Consider the following 15,409-nt stretch of genomic DNA (forward strand, 5'->3'; position numbering starts at 1 on the left):
AGCTTAGCTAACTCTGGCAAACAAATACATATGTAAACAAAATATTTATATACCTACATATATTCGACGCAATTAAGTAATACCTATCCGATATCAATAGCCCCTGACAGTTGAAGTACTTTAAGCTCTTGGAGCTCTTTATGGTTATGCAAAAGCTAAGGAAACGTCCCAAAAGAAGTACCAAAAAAAGTTCTTTGATACCCGCTTCACCGAATAAAATATGAGTTTTACTCAACGAAATTTTCGAGTTATCCAGAATGTGAAAATCGCATTCCTTACTGAATTTAAAAGTGTTAAAAAATGATCGCAAACAAATTAATAAATATCATCGTCCAATATGCAGATTGTGTATAAAAAGTCAGTGTTTGAAAGAGTTTTGGCAAGATTGCGTGATTTGTAAGCCACAGTGTTTCAATATGTAGTTTAATTACAATAACCAAACTTGGGTAAATTATGAAAGAGAAATCGGGGAACAGTATCTGTAATTAATCTAACTCGCCTCTACTCCACTGTGATATTTTACGAGCTTCGAAGTTAAAATATTTTGAAAGCTATATGTATAATGTTCCAAAAAGTTAACTTGAACTCCAAACTAAACAAAAACCGGACGTTTTACTTATCCTACATAAAATTTCATTAATTCATATAGATTTACATATTTAAAAAAATTGATCATTTGTAGAAATGCATTTTAAAACATTGCCTTTTGTTAAAATGTGAAAAATAAAACAGGCAGAATGAGGAATGGACAACCCCAAAAAAGTATATACAGTATATGCAGTGGCGTGCAAAAATGAGTACATGTTTGGAATCATTGAGTGTTGGCCCGCCTAAAAATGCAAATGTATCCAAATTTGTTCTGTTTATTCTCTCAATATATCTTAACAAATCCATGTGCAAAACAAAACATAATCATGTCATTCTTTGCGTAGAAAAATTAAAAACTAAAACAACCAGTATGTACTCAATTTTGCTTATTTTAAAGCTTTCAAACTTTGCTTTTCAGAATCCAAGAATTTTTTTTTTTGTACATTGGCCAAAGACCTTTGTTTTGAATTCTATTTGGCATACTGTCGACTAAATTTTCTATATTTTCCTTTGCCACTCTTGCTGGATTCCCTGCCACAAATCCTGCTGGTTTGCTGGAACCGATTCTTGGAGTCGCAATCGTCTTTTCACAATCGTCCACAAATTTTCGATTGGATTGAGAAACCTCCCGTAATTCTTGGAATTGTCTATTTGGCAGTTACATATATTCCGGGTAAGGCTTATGTACACCCATTCAACGTTTTATCTTCGTTTACACTTTATCCTGGAAATAACACTCTATCCATTGATAATGTTGTAATTGGATCCAATCAACTTTGAAAACTTTAATATTCTAAGATTTAATCTTCTTGTCAATGGAATACAAATTCAATCGCAAGCCTTAGAATCAATTTTGAAAGAAGCTATAGCCATTATCTGCCCCAGCTCCTCCGGCAGCTGTTGTTCATGCTCATGTTCATGCTTTGGCTCAGCTCTGGACTACACACATCCTCACCAACAGCCACACAAACACACATCCCCCATGAACATTTTAGTCATACACTATGTGAGTTCCAATCCCAAATGGGTTATACTCTGTACATGAAATATACAAGAGTACCACATAGTATATATATTCTTGATCAGCATATAAGAGATAGAGACACCAACTGATAAGAGACACATAATTAATAATAACCTATATCTCGGAGACTATAAGACCTAGGGACACCAAATTTTAGTCCAAGATGCCTTAATGCAGAGAAATTGTAATCTTAGCCCAAGCGCTGCCCACAGCTGTTGTTGATGTTGCCGCTTTGGTTCAACTTTGTACTGCATACATGCTCACACACAGAAACGCATAGGCATTCATACACTCTCATAAACACAATGCCTATGTAAATGTGCAATTATACACCCTTTACGTGAGTTCGAATATCAAGGAATGTAAAATTGATATCACTAGGAACAGCTTTTTGATTTTGAAAATTCAGTTCTTCTTACTAAAATGTGAAACTTGTTTTAATATTAGTTTCAAATTATTTTGTACTACTTGTAATTGGCGAACGAATTCTTCGTACTCTAAAAAACAGTATTTTGAGTTCATGCTTAAATAATATAAGAGTATACAAGTACACCTAATTCTGTTTTTACACGGAATTTTTTAAACGATTTTGATATAACACGGCTTGAAAATTAAAAATAGCATATGTGTGTATATTTCTTTAGAGATAAGGAACCAATCACCTATTATTGCATATGATCAATGTCTTTTTTACACGGTTGTTTCTGGAACCAATCTACCGTGTAAAAACAGAATTATGTGTATCCCATATTAAATTGAAAAAAGACAATTGTTTTAATACCGATTGAAAAAATAACACATTCTTTAGAATACCATTTCCTGCCGAGCTTTCGTTGTCGTCATGAATATTACAGTTGTAATGTTTCAAAGCCTATTACTATAAATAGCCAAACCACATTCCGTAAATCTATATATGTATATATATATATATATATATATATATATATATATATCTATATAAACGTACATACATACATATATTTCTGGAATAAATATATTTGTAGGTATGTAATTGATTTTTCATGCTTACGTGGGAAACAGACCCAACAAAACATTAGCTACCAATCCCGAAACCTTAACATTAATCTTGGCAGTTAACGATGCGCTTAACAGGAATGTCAAGCAGGTGACATTCTACATATATAAACAAAAAACATAATGCTCACACAATGAAAAGAATTATTCAGAGTCGTAAAAGTCGCCTTGATCATAAAATAAATTACAGATATGTATGTATGTACTACATAAGTAGATAGATATGTATGTGGCTATAAACAAACTAAATAAAAAGTTGTGGCATTAAAAAAATCATTTAAAATCAAGTGCAATCATCGACTGCAACAAAAATAGCAACAACAATAACAGCACGGGTTGCATACAAAAGCAAGTGCATGTACAGCATAGATGTGTAAATATATACATACATATATACATGTATGTATATGTACATACGTATGCGTGAGTGTGTGAAAAAAACACGGCTATCGCTTTTTGTTAATTCTATTATAAAGTAAATATGCGTGAATAAAAAATTATACATGAATTCCAAACAAACATCAAACAGGGACTGCGCCGTCGACGGCGACGCGTCGCTGACGTGCGGTCGCAGTTCATTTCCCATTTCGTTCTGCCCCACACACCCAGTAAGCAACTCGCTCGCTGTCGCTGCCGACGGTGCCGCAAACTTCGACTTCTACTACCTGAAACTGAAATTTTCCCGCATTAGAATTCCATGCCGTGCTACATACATATGTATGTATGTATGTATGTATGTATATATCACTGTTGTTGTTGTTGTGGCTTCGCTGGATGTTGCACGCCGTCGCCAGTCAGACAGATAGACGGACAAGCAAACAGACAGACAAATACATAAAACGCTGGCAAAAGGGCATGGGAGTTGCTTTTATTTTCTTCCTTTTTCGTTGCTCTTCGTTTCGTTATGTTACTTGTCCGCTGCATGTCTGACTGTGTGTGTGTGTGTGAGTACGTGTTCTTGTATTTTTTTGTTTACTTTATGCTTTCGTTTATCGACCCGTTTTGACCGTACGCTGTATGTGTGCTACATGTGCGATGTCGGCCTTCTTTCTCTCTCTCTCTCGCTCTTATTCCCGCACGCTCTTCCAGCATAATCGCTTGTATGTATGTATGTGTGTGTCTTTTCTATGTTTTTTCTTGCCAAAAGGACTTTGGCACAGCATTCCTTGCTTGGTTGCTTTTTTGTTGCTGTTGGTGTCCTCTTGGATTACTTTTGTGGCAGCAGCAGCGACGTTGATTCATTATTGTTGTTCCTATTTATGTTTTTCTTATATGGTTGTCTGCTTTATTTTTTGTTATCAACGGTTAGCGGCATTTATGTATGTATATGTATTATAAGAAAGTACATATGTATGTATGCAAGTATGCACGTACATAAATACATACTATGTGTTTATAAATATTTATGTATGTACATGATTGTCGGAAGCCCGCGCCAGCGATGTACATATGTATGTATGTACATACCCTTGCTACCTTATTGTTTTGTTCACAGCTGTTACCTTAACGGCATATTGGATATGTGTTATTAATAAAAATAACCCTAATAATTGGAAATGCATATTAATATTGTAAACCCATTTCTTAAACAATTTACGATGTAGCTTACTCTAAAAATATACATAATAAGCCAAAAAACAAGTAGCGTCAAAATTTAAGCAATTACCTAACTTTTTCTACTAAGCTGGTATAAAATAATAATAAACAATAAATTTTTTTTGTTAATACAAAACTAATAGGATTGAAAGATATTTTATTTGTATTTCACTTTTAATTGTTCCTACATCCTTCCATTTCCCTCTTCTCTGCCGAAATTTCGGACAAATAAAGACAGATGCATACATATACAAATGCACTTACATACATACATATGTACATATCTACTATACGTACACACACCACAGCTATACATGACCATGGCTTCAGTCGTCGTCTGTTTACAAATTGGCGGCATGCAAGTGATGGTAAAATCTAGCACTGTGGGTACTATCGATGCTGCCATTGAATATTAAACCATCGATGAATATCATCGATAGTACCATCGATAGCTTGCTATAAATTAGTGCTGCCAGATCTGGCGACAAGCCTTTAATAGAATGCTTATTGTAATTGTAAACAAACGCTATAAAAACAAGGAAAATAACCAATAATCAATGCTCGTGCATTGTTAAACAAATGGAAATCATCCGCGCAATTCTACAATAAAATGCGCGCAATAGTTACAATATGTGGAAAGCGATTTCTGAATGTCAGTCAAGAGGTCAGTCCGTCGACAAAACACAAAAGTACAAACAAACCTAATGTCGGGCGTGTTTTTAATTGTTGAGCAATTGCACTTGCAATGAATTAAACTGCACTCGAAAATCACGTAACCTGCGTGCTCTGGCTGGCCCCTGTGTTTCTGTTCGTTATTGTTGTTGCAAGGCATCATGCCCTTGCACAGCACGCTTCGGCTTTGTAGGGATGCTGGAGAGCATAGAGTCAAAAAAACAAATTGGCGGGTGGACCTATCTATAGTAGTTTAAATTAATCGTAATGTTGTGTGGATAATTATGTGTTAAACTAATGTGTTTTCAAATTCTCCTCCCTTCAGCGGCGTTGCCACCTCGCTCAGCTGCGCCGACTCCAGCACAGGCTCTAGTGAGGATGCATCCGAGCCAGGTTCCCCGTACAGCGTGCACTCGCAACTGAGCGACGAACAGTCAAACAAAATGCCGCCACAAATACTCAATGCCAGCTCTAGCAGCAGCAACAGCAATACAGGCGCTACAGCTGCAACCTCTGGCACAACCACAACGAGTAGCAACAACCACAGCAATCAGAACACTGCCAAACTAACGTCACCCTCCAACAACATAAATAACGGCGGGAACCACAGCACCATGCTTCCCACACTGCAATGGCCGTGGAACACCAATCTTGGCAGCACATCTACTGCCGTACCTGCCACCACATCCTCCGCAATTAATAAGAAGCGCAATGCAGCTGGCGACAACGGCAGCGGATCAGCAGCGGCTGCTAAGAAATCCCGTAATGCTGGCGATTCTACAGTTTTTCAGGCTGCTGTGGCTGCCATGTCGCCTGCGACCGCCTCCAAAAGACTGAAAGCCGCAACTCTAGAGGAGTCGCAAACCAAAATCACAGGCTTCTTCAAATCCCAAATGAAGGCGCAAATCCATCAGGTGCAGGGAAAGACCACCACTGCTTCCACAGCTCCTTCAGCAACTGCCCCAAGCACGTTGACAATGAGCACGCCGGCCACTACTGCCTCGCTAAACAAATACTTCAACATATTGTCACAGTTGAACGAACAAAAGCAGCAGCAGCAGCAACAACAACAGCAGCAGTCAACAGGCAAGACGGCTACCTCCACAGCCACAACGGTGACGCCCGCCCTGGCACCGCCGCCCACACCACCGCCCGCCCGTAACAGCCAACAACCACTACCTGTGCCCGCTCTAAAAAAGATCGAACGCAGCACTAAACAACCGGCCAAGATTGCCCAAGTGGCGCCCAATCTGCGCAAAACCCCCAGCACCCAACATGCATCCACGTCCACGGCAGTATCCGCAGCCGCCGGGACGGGTAAGTCCCCGGCCAAAAAACACGTGGCCATAGCGCCACGCACGCCCGAAATGAAGCAGCAACAGCAACAGGCGGCAGCAGCAAAACACGCTCCAAATGTAGGAACTCCCGCCCCCGTCATGCTTGCCACATATCGAGCCCCAGCTACTGTAGCCGCTGCAACCACAACAACAGTAACTACCACAGCCCAGCAGCAGCAACATCAATTGAAGGCCAGTGCTAAGCTCGCCCCCTCACCGGTCTCAGCCACTACTGCAGTAGGGGCTCCCAGCAATGGCGCTGCAGCAACGCCCGCCAGTCCCACTCTATACCAGCTGCCTGTTCTGCCGAATCTAGTCCAACTTCCTCAACTTCTGGCTGCTAGCGGAGCGAACATAATGCAACTCAACAAAGCGGCTGCGGCTGCTGCTGCCGTCAGCAACAATGCGGCGGCCCAAGCTGCTGCTGCCCAGTACTTCCTGAATGGCACTGTCTTCAAGCTGCAGCAGGTCACGACTGCTACAACAACAACGGCGACTACTGCAACAGCGGCGGCCACGGCGGGCAATCCCTTCGGCCTGATGAGTCCTGTCGAGCTGCAGGAGCTGCTGCTTAAGCAGCAACAGGTGCAGTTGCAACAACAGGCTGCTGCCGTTCAGCAGCAACAGCAGCAGCAACAGCAAAAAGGTGTGTCCAACGCCACACCAAACTTTCAAGAACTGTTCCAGCAGCAAATCGTAGCAGCCATTGCTGCCAATCAGCAGCAACAGCAACAGCAAGTGGTTGCTCAACAGCAGCAGCAACAACTGCAGCAATTGCAGCGTCTAGGAGCCGCAGCTGCTGCCCAACCCGTCTTCATGGCCACGCCTGCTGGGCTGCTGCTGAACACAGCGACTCTGCCTGCCATGTTTGCGCAAGCTGCGGCTTTTGCAGCCAACAATCAGCAGCAAAAAGTTGCTGCAGCCGTCGCTCTGCAGCAGCAGCAACAACAACAGCAACAGGCTCTGCCCGCCCTGCAGCCCATTCCAGCGCTCAGCTCGATATTCGCACCACCACCTCCACAACAACATGGAGCCGAGGCTGCTACAGAACTTCAGCAGCAGCAACAACAGCAACAGTTGCAGATGCAGCAACAACAGTTGGCACAGCTCGTTCTTGCACATCAGCAACATCAGCAGCAGCAGCAGCAGCAGCAGCAACAACAACAACAACAACTCATCTCTGCCACTCAACCGCCGCCTCTGTCTGCGGTGGCTGCCAGCAGCAATCACAACAATAGCACCAGCACTGCCAGCAACAGCAACAACCACACCTCGAATACTCTAAGTAGCAACAGCAACACTGCCATAGCGCTGCAACATCAACAGCAGCAACAACAACAGCAACCACAACAGGGAGCCACCAAGCTGGCAATTGTGAAGGCCACACATGCGCCACTGCACCACAGCCAATCGCAGCCGCCACCACTGGTTACCATCTCGAATGCTAAGCCGCGAGCACTTCCGAGTATTGGAAGCGTCGGGAGCAATGTTGTAAAGCCTGCCGCCTTGACCAAACCTTATCAGAAGCGACCTTTAAGCGGAAGCAACAACAAGTCTGCTGGACAAGCAGGCTGCAAACCCAAATATCCCGCGGTTGGAAGTAAAATCATTGCCACGCCCACCACACCGCCTCCGCTGGTGCCCACATCGGCAGCCGCCACCAAAGAGCTAACTCAGTTGCGCAAGAGCACGACGCCCGTTACGACCCCAACCCCAACGCCTCCATTGGTGAGCATCGCGCCCGCCAAGCTAACCCCCACCATCAGCCTTTCGAAGCAACCGAGCGGGACCAGCAACAACAGTCAGACCAAAGTGACGAACAGCAACTCGCCCGACCTTTTCGATTTGGTGAAAAATTCCAATGGCGCCATCAGCATCGTACCCACTGCCAAGGCTGTGCAGCTAACGCCACTGCCCTACAGCTCGCCCAGCAACTCGCAGAATTCGCTGGGCGCCTCCGCTGCGTCTCCCCTGCGCTCTTCGCCGGCGCTCTCCGCCAACTCATCAACGTCCTGCACGCTGTCCGCCTTTGGGAAGATTAAGTCGGAGCCCATGGAGGATACGCAGTCTGCCTCAACGTCTACGCCCCCGCCCGCCCTTATGCCCACAGCCAGTGCGTTGTCCACGCCCAAGCCGCACAGCTTTGCGGGCCAACTGCCTCCGCGTGATTCCATCAAGCACGAGCTTCCCGAGCAGCAACAGATGACGCCAACTCACGACTGCAGCAATAGCAACAGCAATTCGTACAGCAGTTACTCCAACTCGGTCTCATCCGCGGCGGATCTGTCGTTGGAGGCATCCACACCAGCATCGCTCAGTTCAGCGGCTTCTTTGGCCTCTCCGGCCCCATCGCCCGCCTCCAGCTCGCAGACGAGCAGCAACACGCGCGCCGCCAGCCAAACGGACATGCTCAGTGAGCTCGTGACCTCCTCGTGCATCTCCAGCAGTGGCAGCAACAGCAGCGTTGCCGAGGACTGCTCCCAAACGCAGGCTCAGCTGTCGGCCACACCACCCCCTTCCATTCCCACCAAGCCAGGGTCCTCCAGCGGTGAGAACAGCAGCAACTACGACGAGGAGGACGACAAATCGGTGGCCTCGTCGGAGGCACAAACGCACAAACGGGATTTGCCAACTCCAGAGTCCGGCATTGGGGGCAGTCTAAGCAACAGCGAGAGCAGCAACTCGATTGCGGATGCCATGTAAGTTGAATGGGTTTCTTGGAAAACCATTCCATTAAATATATTATTTACTTAATTATTCTCATTGAATTATCTTCCTACACAGCTCCAACAAATCGTGCCGAGTGGCCACGCATGCCCATGCGAGCGTCTCGCCAGCAGATTCCGAATGCAGCAGCAGCGCGAACTCCACTCCGACGACTGGCGGCAGCATCGTCTCCGACAGCAATTCCATAGCCAGCAATGCACCCTCACCTGCCTCGTCCAGCAACATCGCAGATGAGAGCTCGACCTCCTCTCTAAATTCGGCGCCGGCGACTCCGCTCTGCCTCATCACCCTAACCACGCCGAACGGCTCTAGCAGCAGCACAACCACTACAACGGAAGTGGACACGATGCTGGCTGAGAGCGCCAGCAAGACGCTGCCAAAGAGTGCTATTTCGCCCATTTTGTCGCAGCCGAAGACCATCAGATTCCCAGCCGGGGCCGGGGCCAACGCCAAGGGGGCGAAGCGGCACGACGGCGTTTGTTACTGGGACAAGTGCAACAAGAAGCATGAGAGCAACTCCAAGCTACTGGACCACATGCAAACGCACCACGTGAACACACAGACCGGCCCCTTTGCCTGCCTCTGGGTGGGCTGCAAAGTCTACAACAAGGAGTCCTGCTCGCGTCGCTGGCTGGAACGTCATGTGCTCTCGCATGGCGGATCCAAGCAGTTCAAGTGTATTGTCGAAGGCTGCGGTTTACGCTTTGGTTCTCAGGTAAGTGAAAACATCGTCTGTATTAGACTCGCCCTTGTATCTAAGGCGGGTCAATAAGGTATTAGAAAATCTTCCACACAACACTCTCAGACTCACAATACCTTCTGACAGGCCGCGTATGTAGCTTAAGTCCTTGCTTCGGCGGATATCAGTCATGAGACAGATGTTCAATGTTTATGAATGGATTTCGGCTTTGTCGTACAATCATGGGCTGTTTTGTTTGTAAAATGTCACGAATCGAATGGGGTAATGGAATTAAAAGAGAACTATTTAAAAAGTAAAAAACTATTTCGAACAAGATTTGTCTTAACTGTAATTGCTTAGAACGTCTTTAATTGTGTTTTGAATTTCAAACATAGGAGCATTTCTCGGTAAAATGTATGGAAACTAGACAGCTAGAACGCTAGAGAAAAGAATAGATCGTCCTGAGAAGCCCATCATTGAAGCAAGGAGAAGAATTAAGTTATAGAATGCAGCAATGCCTACCAAGGCAGGAGTCGCAGGCTATTGGGATACACGTTAAAGGTTCCTAGATTAATCTGAAAAGGACTCTATTATACGCTTCTTATTTTTAGTTTCTTCTTGTTTTATCATTTGTTTGTTCGTGTGTGTTTTGCATTCTAGCATCTTATTGACTTCCAATCGTAGATTAGTTGTATGTATATTTAGTATTCAAAGAACACATTAACTGGACAATAACAATGTTTCTTTATGACCTCTTTGAAGTTTTCTTTGAGATGACCCCCATGTTGACCTTTCACTCCCATTTATCCACAGTTGGCGCTGCAGAAGCATGTGAACAACCACTTCAATGCGACGGACAATGCGAAGGAGAGCACCAGCAAACGAACCTCCGATCCGCCCGTACCCAAGCAGCTGCGCAAGAATGGCAAGAAGCTGCGCTATCGCCGCCAACCCTTCTCAGGTTGGTTGCCCAAATTGTAGAATTACTTGTAGTTCTGAACAGCGAATAACATTCCTCATTCCGCATTCCGATTTGCAGCTCGCATGTTCGACTTTTTCGACACCGGCATAATGGAGGGCCTGCAGCATCGTCTGCGTCAGATCAGCACGCTGACTAATGGGACCCAGGCAATCACCTTCCAAGGCCAGTGTCTGATGCGGCGGCGCAACAGCCAAGGATGCTACGAGTGCTTCGTGCGCTGGTCCCCGCGCGAAATGTGAGTAAACACCACTTAGGCCGCAAAGGTGCAGAATTCAACTAAAGGTTCTCCTTGAATCCCTCACAGCATCTCCGACGAGTGGATGCCCGAGTGTCCGAATCAGATACGCCAACACACAAAAGTGCTGCACATCAAGCATATGCGTCCAGCGGAGAAGACGCGCGTCGACAGTCTCCTAAACACTGCCTTCAAGCTGCGCTACGATGCACAACTCTTCGCTGACGACTACAGCCTCAGCGATGGCAGCGACTATGACCAAGAGGAGGAGGAGGAGGATGCCTCGGGGGATGAGGACGATGACGATGACGAGGCTGAAGAGCGGGCAACGGTCAGCACCAGCAGCGGAACCGGGTCCAGCTATCAGCAGGTGCTAACCATTGCCAAGCTGCAGATGCAGCAACGTCGCAAGCATTCACGCAAGCCGCAAAAGCCGCCACAGTCTGCTGCAAGCTCGCCGGTGGAGCTGCTGGTGCCCACAGATGCCCTGGTGCCCATGTAACAAGGCCACTCCAAAGTATTTTCTAGCGTCTATTTTACAAGACGGAACGGACAAACGAGTAAACAGTGACAAGTAGCATTACGTACATATATAATTTTAGTTCTTCAACCTATGTTAGTGCTTTCACGCATCTATGAATGTAAGAGCCATTTGTGTAACATATAGATAAGCCCATTCATTCGCTTCATAATCATTTGTCAGGCGTTTTAGAGAATTTATAAGCACACCCACACCCACACACACACATGCAAAAGCAAATGCACATCAACAGTTGTACATACAATATCAGCCAATTATTTATATGTGTAGACTAGAACTATAAGCGTGCATGCATTCATACATACACACACACATTTATAGATTTATAGATTTAGCCGCCTTGAGTTGCAAAAGTGACGGCCACCTTATCGCAAAACCCACCCGCGCGTTCAGACGAACTAGCAAGACACTGAACAAGTAATTACGTCATCTAGCCGATTAATTTAGAAGTTTAAGTCTAATTTTATTTAGTTGTTTAAGTTGCATATGAATTGTGAACTGCCGCAGACAAGACTTGTTCCGAAATCGATCACTAAATGATGTACTTATGTATATGTATATTCAATCATTGTCCAACTGTGCTTTTGTTGCCCTTCTCTTTAATTAATGGAAAGGTTTTGCTAAATTTATAATATTGGCACCATTTGCAACTTCCAATCAACGAACGAACCAACCAATCAACAAACAAACAAACAAACGCACAAAGCAAATGCGAACGCGAATGCAGAAGACTTGAAGCATTTACATACACAGGCATGCATGTGTATGAGTACGTGTTATGTGTTAAATGTTATGTGGACTTAGCGCTATTTACTTACTCTTACTCTTTTAGTTTCGAACAACTCATTACTGAACAGCAATGCAAACCTTATACCTTGATAAGTTCGACCTATGCATTCACCTTTCATCATTTTTAGTTCAATTGCAAACATTTCGAGCGCGTCGTGTCGTGTTTGTTTCATTTTGTACATAGTTTTGATTTTAGTATTTACATAAATTCAATTTACAACTAAAACAAAATACCACAGCCTGTATCATTTAGAACTAGTATTAGAAGGAGGATATTTCAAAATAGTAAAAATCACTTTAAACAAGCAATAAAATCACTTTCAATCATGTTTACAATCCGTTTTCGTTTTATTTTCTTTTTGTTTTCCTTGCGAAATCGATGTTGTACACTTGCGATGTAAATGTGTCGAAATGGCCTTAACTCTAGTAATATTTATAAGAATGTATTTTTATTTTTCTCACAAACACAACATCCGCACTTGCAAAAACGGGCGCTATATAAATACATACATATGTACTATATACTGTTAGTTAAGTAATGAAATCCGTAAAAGTACTCAACACTGCCAAAAATGTTATGATCGATATGATATGGACGGACAAGCGTTTTCCCCGTTTTATGTTTCTGTAAGAACGACTGATATCTTTAAAGAGCTAACTTTTCCAGTGCTACAAATATGCATATGTATGTATTAGCATTGTGCAAGCAAAATATAAATACGAATATGTTATGAGGTACAAAAAAAAAAAAACAAAAACAAAAACAAAACAACGCAAATTTGTCGCCACAAGGAACTTTAAAACATAACTCCCATATACTATATGTATGTAATCTTGTATCTATCTGTGTGTTGTCTAGAGTAGCTGCGTCTTAACCAATTAAATACCTACATTCTACATACATACATATGTACACGAACAAACAATCGCTTAGTTGCATCTATTTATGTGCTCGCATCTTAACCGGTTAAGAACCGTTTGGGAATCAGTTACGAACCAAGACGATTTGATTCAAAGGAATGAATTAAGGCTATTATTTGAATTAGTGTTAAGCGTGTAGCGGGAACCTGTATACAAACACATACTCTATAAATGCATTAATACATAGCTATAGCTATAGCTATATGCATATAAACATATATACCCTATATATCACACAAACATACAGTTGTAGGTGAGAAACAAAGAAGGAAAAACGAGCGGCGCGAATCTCTAAAATTGTTGACAAATGTTGAATAAGTGTGACAAGTGATGGATTCGAATTGAACATAAACAATTCATTTGCTGCCTTTTTTACGATAGCAGGCCAATTCTATATAGTATGTATACATACATACATATGTACATGTTTGTTTATATATCCTGTTTATACTTAGTAGCTACTGCCTTTATACGTTTTATAGATCGGAATGGACATCTGTAGTTTATGCCTATACGATTATAATTCAAAGCAATACTTTACAACAATCAACAAGTCGAGTGGAGCTGGAAGGGCTAGCCGTGCTCGATCTTTTCCACACCATACATACATACATACATATGTATGTACATGCTCGTATGCACATGTATGTATGCTTTTACTTTCAATCGTTTGGGTTTACAAAGACTTTCGAAAGAAGTTCAGGTTCCAGTATTTTTACGTAAACGCGCAACAAACAAAAGTCAAAGAATTCAAATTCCAAAAAAATAAAATGAAAATAAAAAACTACCTCAAATTTTGAAAGCGTAAAAATGTAAATGAGAACGTAAGAAATTTTCGAGACAAGTTTTCTAAAACCAAAAGTGAACAGCATATATACATACACATATACAGATATATATACAAACAATAAGCTGTTGGCAAACATTGAAATTTCAGCACAACAAGGGAAAGTATACAACAAAATTCAGAGAAAGTAAAACTACGAAAAAATACAAAATAAACCTTTTTAAAATCATATAAGCATTAATGTATATGTATGTATAAGAATGAAAGTACATATTTTTGAATATTATAGAGGGTAGGCATTCCTTAGAAGTCGACACTTCAGTTACTGCTGTTTATTTCTATAGGCCCCTCTTCTGAAATGATATCTTCCATGCAAATTTTCTTACCCTGACCCTTACCCATGGTCTATCTATCGTTTTGTTTCTAAAATTTTCACAATTTCTGCCCTCGCTGCATTTTTCATATAATTTGTTTTTGTAAATAGGCAAGGCTATAGAAATGCGAAAGCGAATATTTATTAAACAAATAAGTACCCACATATTAACAAATGAAAATAACAAAACTGCTTTAATAAATTAACAATTAATCATTTACATTTTTGTAGGTATTGGTATTTGCATTGGTACTGTATTTCAAATCTAAAAAGATGACAAACTCTATTTCAATCCATAGCAATATCGCATGTCTCAGCAACCAAAAATTTATTGTGTAACGCCCCCAAAACGCTCGCCAAGCACAACCCATTTAAGATGCTAATTTGTTAAAACTCAGTTAGCGAGCCCAGCCCAGAAAGTGTGAGTGCGCGGCGCATAGGAAGCAGTCAAGTAAATTGTAACTAATGTAATCAAAAGGACATTATACATATTAACATAATTATATATTAACTCTACATATACACCATCTAGCATGTAATACAAAACAAACAAACAGAACAGAACATGTAAACGCTGAGAAAAAATATAGAAAACTGCAAAAAGTATTGAAAAGCCAACGGTCTCATTCATTCATTCATATTGGAAACTTTGGAGCACTCTATCTTTTCTCTATCCAATAACTTGTGCTCACCTTAAAGCCAACGATTTCTTTGGCATGAAACTTCTGGGTAAGTGTGTTTGAAGGAACATGTCGGCACTTTTTATTCTCTAATCGGTCCATGCGAGTTGCCTCTTAAGTTTTAGGTATGTATTGGAAATCGAGGTTTTCCAACGTCACCGACATGGAGTACCTTGGTAGCCTTAATGGTGTTTCTATCAATGTAAAAGTGTTGACTTTATCCGATCTTGTAGACTTGATTCGAATATTTGAGAGCTCTTATCCCATTTATAGCCAGGCCAGGAAGAACAAATGATTTATGTCGACCGCAATTCTACGGAGCATTCACTGCGAAAAGGCATACTGATAAATTTGCTAATTGCTGTACAGAAACGGCATAATTTTCTTGAATTTCCTCCTCTTCTTCATCAATATATATTTGACCCAGAAAGTATTTCTCAAGT

At 42.3% G+C, this 15,409-nt stretch overlaps 1 protein-coding gene across 4 annotated transcripts in view; it reads left to right on the plus strand.

Moving 5' to 3' along the window:
* The window catches only part of LOC115624519 (zinc finger protein jing), a 209,351-nt gene extending 196,810 nt beyond the window's left edge, over nt 1-12,541 (plus strand). For 2 of the 4 annotated variants that reach the window (XM_030519235.1, XM_030519236.1), the window contains exons 3-7: nt 5,241-8,951; nt 9,037-9,694; nt 10,472-10,619; nt 10,698-10,875; nt 10,945-12,541. In XM_030519235.1, the coding sequence (XP_030375095.1) occupies nt 5,241-8,951; nt 9,037-9,694; nt 10,472-10,619; nt 10,698-10,875; nt 10,945-11,377 (5,128 nt within the window). In that variant the 3' untranslated portion in view covers nt 11,378-12,541. Of the gene's footprint in view, nt 1-642; nt 1,262-4,798; nt 4,908-5,240; nt 8,952-9,036; nt 9,695-10,471; nt 10,620-10,697; nt 10,876-10,944 lie in introns of those variants that run through there. The other 2 variants (XM_030519238.1, XM_030519237.1) reach the window with 2 other exon arrangements.
* Nucleotides 12,542-15,409: the final 2,868 nt, after the last annotated feature.

The sequence above is a fragment of the Scaptodrosophila lebanonensis genome, unplaced genomic scaffold (assembly GCF_003285725.1).
Source record: "Scaptodrosophila lebanonensis strain 11010-0011.00,11010-0021.00 unplaced genomic scaffold, SlebRS2 tig00000061-arrow-pilon, whole genome shotgun sequence".
In the NCBI taxonomy this organism is placed as follows: domain Eukaryota; kingdom Metazoa; phylum Arthropoda; class Insecta; order Diptera; family Drosophilidae; genus Scaptodrosophila; species Scaptodrosophila lebanonensis.